This window comes from Triticum urartu, chromosome 1, assembly GCF_003073215.2.
Source record: "Triticum urartu cultivar G1812 chromosome 1, Tu2.1, whole genome shotgun sequence".
In the NCBI taxonomy this organism is placed as follows: domain Eukaryota; kingdom Viridiplantae; phylum Streptophyta; class Magnoliopsida; order Poales; family Poaceae; genus Triticum; species Triticum urartu.
The window spans coordinates 563,249,050-563,258,243 of NC_053022.1; the positions used below are offsets into that span (position 1 = coordinate 563,249,050).

Below are 9,194 nucleotides of genomic sequence, written 5' to 3' on the forward strand. Positions count from 1 at the left end.
CTACTTTACTTTTGTAGGAAGTCCTGACCCTGAAACTGTAACCCCTGTGGTGCCCCAGCACCCAAAATCATATATGGAGGTTCTCTATCTTGAGCATCCTTTTTTTTTCTGTCACGAACTCATGCTAGGATATTAGCAACTTAGTTCAGTCTGAATATTTTGATATTGAACCAGAAGTTGTCTCTAAACTGTCATGTTGGACTTAACACTTAACAGGTCATGGAAATGATGCAGAGGGGAGAGCGGCCAGATGATATCCAGGTATTCTAAATTTCTATTTGTCTCTTAGTATTATTGCTGCAACAAGAGGACTCTGTAACGCTATTGTTCTGTGATATAGGATATTAATGATGAGCCACCAAACCCTGATCAGCCAATCTCGAAACCCAGTATGGCACCCAAGCCCAAGGTTTGCACTTGAAACTACTGGCTAATAAATGTTTCACGATATGCATTTGCCTTTTCTTTAGTCTCGCCGTCTTGGAGACAACGATGATGAATATAGAGTTTTACTTAGTATGTTCATGATGCCATCAGGCTTGCTTGAGAACTATGGTTGGCTCACATTTCTACTACCATGGGAAAAGCAAGTCAAACAAAGTTCCGGGCGGGATCTGAAAGTTCACCCAAGCAACTCCATCAAATCGACGTCGGGGGTTCGAATTGATAGCACCAGCCTGGCCGTGGGATCAAATGACAAGTTTGATCATGGTGACTTGCTGCTGACGACAGAGCCGGCTATGGGCTCTGAAGCTCCTGTGGATGATGATGCCACCTCGACGAAGCAGTAACTGCAGAAACACATGCACGATGGCTGGATCAGGACAAGATGTGAAGTGGAGGAGAAGATTCGGATCTCAAGACCATAGGCTTTTTTTCTAGAATGAGAGTTTCATTCTTTGCAGCATAAAGGTTTATATAGGAAATGCAAGGTAAAACTACTGCTCCAATATTACCACAGATTCATTTCATTTTCCAAACAGGCACTCTTCTTACTTGGAATCATTTATGGGTGAATATATGCTCTGTAGTAGTTTGTATCATCGGTTCATCAACAAGTATAATGTTCCATCTCCAGCATTTATGTCAGCAGAAAGCAAATTGCCAAATAGATTATACTCGATCTTCACTTCCTGACAGAGAATCAAACTCTTTCATCAGCAGGCCAAATAGAAGTTTGATCTTGAGTTGACAATATACTATTGCAACTGCAAGAGGACATGCACTCCCTTCGTGAATGACCAAATAGAAGTTGCTTACATCGCCTTTGTGTGAAGCCGATTCAAGATGGTGAACTCCCTTTTAGCACCCTGGGAGATGCTAACTTTTGGAGATTACAGGTCCTAGAGATCGATTGCGCCTCCAAGTTACAGGTAACTTCTGCAAGTAATGTCTGGACGAGAGTTGAGGTGCTGAAGATTCACTGCTCTGGTGGGGCGCCTTTGCGAATTTCTGGACTAGAGTATCTAGATGGTCTGGACGAAGTGTGGCTGAAGGGTTCCTATGGCGACGAGCTCAAGCAAGTGTTGCAACAGCAACTTTCTGAGCACAAACAAAAACCTGTCCTGCTAGCGCGGCGCCGCCCGTCCTGATAGGCTCTCTGATCATGTGTTATTTCTGTACTTGTAAATTTGTAACAAGCCCTATAGGAGTATGAACTTCTAACAAATAAATTGATTGCCCTTATGGTGTCTGTGCTTGTGCTCTGGCCACATATATTTGCTATTTGTGGTTATTTCACTATCCATTTTAACATAGTGGAGTTTTGAGAAATTGATTTAGCTGGGCATCCATGCGATGTGCAGAGACAAACAAAGTGCAAGTATGTGTACCCCAGTGCAACTGCCTCTGAAGAAACAAATTTTTGGTCAGCTTGCCAGTTTATCTGGTTGCTGATCCTCTTCCTGCTTGGAATGTTCTGCTTCAGTGAACTTGCTTGCGTGTGTTTATGTGATGGTAGGGAGATCCTGGAGAGAGATTAGTTAACCTGTTTTTGTCAATGGCACCACCGCATTGGCCTTCCTAGGTTGCTGGTAGATTAACCTGATTGATTTACCGCATGTTTGGGGTCTACCACTATTGCTTACGGTAATTCAGGACGTCGTGCAATGACCACAGAAAACAAAAACTAAATATTGTGTGTAGATAGATACCCTGTACTACTGATCCACTGACAAGTGCAATAATACATATGCACGATTGATACAATAACAGGTTCCATCTTCAGCAGTTACACCAGAATCCAACAAATTGCCAGACAGATTATGCGGTACAAGGAACTCTAGCAATGGATACAAAGGGGGCAAAGAAAACGGCGGCTCAACCCGGTCTTCTTGGCAAAGCATCAAGCCAAGAGTCAAAGCAGTTCAACATCAGAACCATTGGACCATTCATGTTGGAAACAGAAATAGTTCCTTGCCTTCACAGTGAAACCCCTTTCTTCTCTTCGTTCTGACTAACAAGCGGTAGATCCGCACACCAAACAGGCAAACAGCTGATGAAAACCGGAGACACCACATGATATTCTGAATGTAAAGCCAACTACAGCCCACACAAATCATGCTATTGTGCAAGGGGAAAAAACAAATTACCGATAGGACTTTTAGCACCACAGTTTTACCTTGATCTGAGGAAGTGCTTGGCACACCAGATGGAGCAATACCGATACTCAGACCCATCAATTCGCGTGGCTTCCTAAAATCAGCTTAACAGATAACATCGCACTTGACGTTCAGAAGCCACACAGGTCTGTATTTTCTCATAAAATAAGTGTACATCGTCACAAGCTGGTTTCAACAGAACTAACAGCTTAAATAGCATATTTAACCGTCACTAGATTCTAGGATAATACAAACTACAAACATGAGAACTAAACCTTTTTTAGGATAAAGCACGAAATTGGTACGGATAACTCCTTTCAAAGGGATCAGCTAGATCCAAATCACGGACACAGAAATCCGTAAAACTGCCATGAAAATGATCCGTTGTAAAATGAAGCCGAGCACTTCATGAGGCCTTCTTATCCAGTTGAACCTTCTCACGTTGCCGTGTAAAAAACTCCTCTTTGAAATCACTCGGTTTAACCTGAAGAGTCATTAACTCTAGCACTCTCGCGTTTAGTAAAAAGAATGTGGCAAAGTCAACATCTGACTTGGTGCCCACATAATATCGCCAGTCAATTGTCTTCAGACGGATGTCAAGAGATCTTATTAGATTCCGGTGTTTACGGCGCCACAAATTCTTTTTCCCTGGCTTAATTGACTAACAAAACATAACCAAATGAAAAACGCCCACTTCAGAACAATAAGAAGATCACATGAGAAATGAACACTATGAACCATTAAGAAAGAATTGTTACCTCAATGTACAACCTTTCCAAACAAGGAAAGCATCTCATCAAGCCAATAACAACATCCAGACTAAGAGCACCCATACGAACAGATAAAACCTTGACAGTGCACACCATCTTCGTCAGGCTATCAACACGCAATCCCTTCATGAAGGATGGAAGATGACATTATAGACCATCTATAAGTGCAGAAATTACATAGTGCAGAAAATTGATCGAGAAGGCAAATGGTACCTGTATAACTGTCGAGTAAAGCGTGAATGTGTTACTAGAATAGGAAGATAGGCAGCCTAGGGTCTCCAATTTAGGCGCGGAGATTACCGATATATGTGGTGATTCAGATGAATCAGGTAGGAGCAACCTTTCAAGACAAGGGGCATTCTCAATGAAGCTCTCCCCGATAAGCTTCCACGCGTATGCCTCTAAGGCTGATGGAGTTGATTCGGACACAACGGAAGCCAGAGCTGTGGTAAATCAGCAAGCATTTCAGAGCGGGGCAGCCATCAATCATGGTGTGCAGTGTGGATTCAGAGATGGTGATCTTTTCAAGCCCGAGCTTCTTAAGCTTAGGGAAGAAAAGACCTTGGGCCATGCTGTCAGGGATGTGGCACTCTCCTATGGTGGCAACGCCGAGGGTGTCGGAGAAGCGGAAGGCCGCTGCAGGCGGCGGAGCCGGCTGCAGTACTACCGGTTGATACGGGAAGGTGTGTTTGGAGCTGCAGAGCTCAAGCTCGTGGAGGTTGTCGAGGGCAGGGGATCGAAGCCAGGCGCCGGCTCGGTCGCGGTGGAGGTGGTAGACGGTGGCGCAGAAGCGGCGGCCGGGGCCGGGGTGGGTGGCGAGGATGCGCGACACGACGGAATCGAGCTGGTATTTCTTGTCGCAGAGCTCGTGATGGTCGAGGTTGAGCGGGGCGGAGCGTCAGAGGTGGCACCACCGGGAGGAGAGGATCTGCGTGCGCGCGCCTTCCCTTGTGGGGAGGAGCGAGACGATGTCCCCAAGGACGCCGTCGGGGAGGCCGCTGAGGCGGTCGCCGGCCCCGCCCCCTTCCGCTGCTTCCAGCGGCGGATCCGCCGTAGCTTCCGGGCCACGCCCTTCTGCATCCGCCGCCGCCGCCGCCGCGAGGATGAGGAGGATCTCCGCCGACTTCCTCTTCTTCGAGCACGGGCCGCCCGCCTCCACCTCCATCGCCGGCGGCCTGCGCGGCCGGCGGGGGATAGGGTTCGTCTCCGAGCGTCGCCGGAGTGGCCGTTTGGAGAGGGAGGGAGGGAAAAAAGAAATGTCTATGGCAGCCCAGTAAGAGCCCGGCCCATCCAAGACTAGAAGCGGGACCCGCACGTCAGTCACACGCACAAGTCCTCCCCAGTCCACCTCCTTCCCCTTCCCCCGATCTTATCCTCGGCGAAGCTGCTGCTCTAATGGCGGATCCGCCGTCGTCGTCCCTGGCCGACGAGGCGCGGGATCCAGGTCCGGTTCGCACACCACGTATCCGGCCCCCCCTCTCTCTCCATCTCTGTCTCGCTTGGTTCCGCCGCCGGTTGCTGCTGATGCTGGCATGCCGCTGCTAGGGTTACGAAAGCGCAAGCGAATTCGCACTGCTTGCTTGCTCAGCTCAGAAGCTGCTCATGGTAGTACTAATTCGTCCAGTGATCTTGCGAGTTCTCGTTGCTGCGGCGGTAGACCAGTGACGGGGCTACTATGGTAGTGTTAGGTTCGTACGATTGATCTGTGGCGACAGAGGAGGGGGCGCCATGGCTCATGCTCTCGGCTTCTGCTGGTCTCGTTGCCCATGCGTTCGCCTGATGATTAGTCTAATCGTTTTGAACTATTCAGTATTGTTCAGAACAATTCATGATTTCGTTCAGACATCCCTGTTCAAACTGGCGCGCAGACTAACTTAGGTTAGCATTCATTCTTGTGCGTAGATACCCTCGTAATATACCGAGTGACCGTCGTACACTGTGTGTGCTGCCACATTACCGTATACATTTTTGCCTCTGCCGGTGTTTCATCATGATCGGCGGAGAAATCAAGCTGAGTATTGAAACTAAGTTTGCCCTCACTTTAGGTAGCTCAGAAGCTGCTGCTCATGGGAGTACTACTTCGCAAGACACGAAAGAGCAGGAGGAGATGAAAGGAGAAGCGGCTGTTGTGACCTCTGAACCGGTGAGGGAGGAACTGGTCCAGAGTGCCATTAGTTTTCTGAGTCACCCCAAAGTCGTGGCATCTTCTGATGTCCAGAGGCGTTCCTTCCTGGAAAATAAAGGGCTCACCGTGGACGAAATTGAAGAAGCATTTCGTCGTTTACTTGTAAGTTTTTTTTCTTTCACCATCTACTTGTCCCTGGTTATTCTCAACTTGCTGTTTTCATTAACGTCACTTTTGTAATTTGCAGAGCCCACCTTCAAACTCCACAAACTCAAATATGTGTGAATCTCAAGGTATGTGAGAACAGTCAGTTTACTAGTGATTCTAAGGCCTCCGGGTTTAGTTCTAATTTGATGTCACCGTGGATCCTGTCAAGATTATTGATAGCTTTTCGGTTTGTTTTTCTGTATAAGTAAATGGGGGTTCCATATCAACTTCCCCTTTCAGTTGTATCTTCAGTTCAGCACTGCTCTAAATGGCTTCATCAAAACATTCTTTTTTCTGACATTCCTACTTTAATTTTGTAGGAAGTCCTGATCCTGAAACTGTAACCCCTGTGGTGCCCCGGCACCCAAAATCATATATGGAGGTTCGCTATCTTGAGCGTCAATTTTTTTCTTACAAACTCATGCTAGCATATGAGCAACTTAGTTCAGTCTGAATATGAACCGGAAGTTGTCTCTAAACTGTCATATTGGACTTAACACTTGACAGGTCATGGAAATGATACAGAGGGGAGAGCGGCCAGATGATATCCAGGTATTCTAAATTTCTATTTGTCTCCCTAGTATTATTGCTTCAGCAAGAGGACTCTGTAACCCTATTGTTTTGTGATATAGGATATTAATGATGAGCCACCAAACCCTGATCAGCCAATCTCGAAACCCAGTATGGCACCCAAGCCCAAGGTTTGCACTTGAAATTATAGGCTAATCAATTTGATGATGAGTATAACTTTTAGAGTGTCTTCATGATGCCCTCTGACTTGCTTCAGAACTATGGTTGGCTCACATTTCTGTTGCTTGTTGAACAGCCATGGGAGAAGCAAGGCCAACAAAGTTCCGGTTGGGACCTGAAAGTGCTCTCAAGCGACCCAAGCGAATTGTCGTCAGGAGTTCGAACCAATAGCACCAGCCAGGCCGCGGGATTAAACAATAGCTCCGGTTACGGGGACTTGATGCTGACGGCAGAGCCGGCTACAGGCTCCAAAGCCCCCGTGGATGACGTTGCCGCCTCGCCGAAGCAGTAACCCTGGAAACGCATAGACGAACGGCGGTGGGATCAGGGCATGATGTGAATCAGCGTCAGCCTGATGCTGCTTCAGATTCCAGCACCACATTGTTGCATCTCCCACTATTGTCAGAAACTAGTTTAGTTTAGGGGGTCAGCGGCATTTTTGGGAAGCTGGGATTGGATTCTTGCTGGAAATGAGCACCTACTATGTACTTATCATTGGCATTCTTCACTTGTTGACACATCCCTACTGCTGGGGTGTGCCTTACCTATAATGTTAATCCAAGAGCACAACCGGTTAGTGTGGTCATGAGATGGTGGGCAAAATGGTCATTTCTGCATGAAAAGATTTATACTAGAAAACAATGGAAAGCAGAAGTTAGAAAACGGATGAGGTGAAATACTAATCCCTTCATTTCTAAGTAGATGGTTCTCTTAAAGCATCTCGCCCTTGCCTTTTCCTTAATCCCCTAAATTTTCCCCAATTCTTCAACCCCTAAGATTTGAGAGACTAAACTTTTGTGCGCCTCATCCTTCCCCTAAAACTTAATCCCCTAAAAAAATCTTTTGTTATTTCTTCCAACCACATTTTAACACAATTTTTGACAAAATGATCATACTTCATCCAATCTAAGAAACAACCAAAACATAAACATACTAGTACGCTTGTACATGCACAGTGCGTGCAAAGTTCAATTCATAAGCTTTGAAGAGAAAAACCCAACAGTGGTCGCTTTAAAAGTCTAACGAATCAAATGTCTTATTTTGTTTGTATGTAAAGCTCCTGTGATAGTTATCGTAATTTTATTAATCAATACTACAATGGGTTCTGATGCGCATTGTTTAGCAACGCGTAAAGAAAGCGTGTAGCTACATTTGTTCCTAGAAGAGAACGCCTATATAGTTACTTTAAATATAAAAAGGTTGGACCCCGGCCTTTGCATCATTGTGACCCACAAAAAATTGTACTCATAGGAGACTTTTTTTTTTTGCAAACACTACATAGGAGAAAACATACACACCAAAAAATACATTTGAAGCTAATGTTACACTCTAATCACAAAGCGACTTAACATCATCGCGGTCCCAGTCTCAAAACTACTTGACCGTGGAGGTGCTCCCCTTAACCAGCTTTGTCCTCAACATCACCACGCTCTCTCCCTTAATTTGCCAATCTAATCGACTACTAAAATAGACAGAGATAGATGGGGAGGAAAGGAAGGTATGGCGCAGCGGCCGTCGCACGTCCGTGGCCGGACAATGTTGCCCTACGCAAGAACTTGCATGTACGGAATGCCTCGGGAAGGTCGGGAATTTTCCTGAATGAAGTGAGATGACACACTCGTACTATAGACGCGAACCCCTTCGACCTGAACCGTAGGATTGACCCTCATCAATGGCTCAAATTGCTTCTCAGGCTTAGGATTCAAAATTTCAAACCTGGTACACTATGTAGTAAGTATAATATAATATAATATGTTAATATAGATAAGTATAAAGTATATAAATATAGATTTGAGCCAAACGAGCCAAAAGACACCGAATGCAACAAGTTCAGTCAAAAAAATAATCACATAGCACATGATGGATGAAAAGCAATCATCAACCGAAAATGAATCATGCACTCGCACCATCACCATTGGCACCACCACTACCAATAATGTCACCACCATCACCACCTCTGCCACCACCAAATGACTTTGCCAAGATATCACCACGAGTGAGTTCCCAGTATTTTCTCTCCCTCTCGTGCATTTTCCTTGGGATCCATGAACATGATAGCACGCTCATGGGTCGCCTTCTTGTTCCCTTGTTCCTCAACCTCCAATTCAAGGCAGTGCTCCTCAACCTTCCTCTTGCTCATTTTCTCATCGGCCTTCATTGCAAGTCTTTGCTCCTTAATTGCTGTTGGAAATATGAGCAATTTACCGAATGATTTTATTAACAGAAATACTAGATAAAGCATGACTAGTATAGCAGTGATAAAACAAGCCATGCGATTTGACAAAGAGAAGGTAAATAATATCTGCATATATGAGCTAGAACCGATCATCTCTAGAGAAGATAGTAGAACAAGATGCATATCTGAAGTAGAGCCTAACACGTCTAGGGAAAACACTAGAACAAGGAACTGTTGCAGGACTTCTAACAGGAAAGATACTAACACGTACGGGACAGCAGCAGGAGCAGAGGCACTGGACTTGGGGTCGGTGTCCTCCATGTCGTCGAGGAGGTTGTCGACGTCGGGGAAGTAGTCGTTGGAGTCCGGGGCGTCCGTGACGAAGAAGTTAGTAGTCGCGCAGAGCGCTCCCCAAAAACCTTATCACCCTTCTCCCGTACAGGACTCAAAAAGTGTGGTTTCGGAGGCCTACTGTCCTGACCTGCGGTGCACGCCGCAAGCCGGGATGGGGAAGATCGTAGCAGCAGCGCAGTGCTCAGGAACCGGTGGCGAGAGGAAGAAGAAGT

At 46.1% G+C, this 9,194-nt stretch overlaps 2 protein-coding genes and 1 pseudogene across 4 annotated transcripts; 1 reads left to right on the forward strand and 2 right to left on the reverse strand.

Annotated features, from left to right (window-relative positions):
* Window positions 1–2,724: 2,724 nt before the first annotated feature.
* On the reverse strand, window positions 2,725–4,268 carry LOC125533165 (annotated as a pseudogene).
* Window positions 4,257–4,649, reverse strand: LOC125530676 (MEIOTIC F-BOX protein MOF-like). Its single transcript, XM_048695074.1, has one exon. It carries the CDS (start codon window positions 4,533–4,535, stop codon window positions 4,269–4,271), a length of 267 nt encoding a protein of 88 aa, XP_048551031.1. The 5' UTR covers window positions 4,536–4,649; the 3' UTR covers window positions 4,257–4,268.
* Window positions 4,650–4,657: 8 nt separating this feature from the next.
* On the forward strand, window positions 4,658–7,038 carry LOC125530659 (peroxisomal membrane protein PEX14-like). 3 transcript variants are annotated; one of them, XM_048695060.1, is made up of 7 exons: window positions 4,658–4,814; window positions 5,416–5,657; window positions 5,743–5,788; window positions 6,023–6,084; window positions 6,210–6,254; window positions 6,335–6,403; window positions 6,529–7,038. In XM_048695060.1, exons 1-7 carry the CDS (start codon window positions 4,766–4,768, stop codon window positions 6,742–6,744), a joined length of 729 nt encoding a protein of 242 aa, XP_048551017.1. In that variant the 5' UTR covers window positions 4,658–4,765; the 3' UTR covers window positions 6,745–7,038. The 3 variants fall into 3 exon arrangements, with proteins under 3 accessions (XP_048551017.1, XP_048551022.1, XP_048551007.1); XM_048695065.1 differs by having other exon boundaries at window positions 4,672–4,814; window positions 5,425–5,657; XM_048695050.1 differs by lacking the exon at window positions 4,658–4,814 and adding an exon at window positions 4,838–4,975.
* The last annotated feature ends 2,156 nt before the right edge of the window (window positions 7,039–9,194 follow it).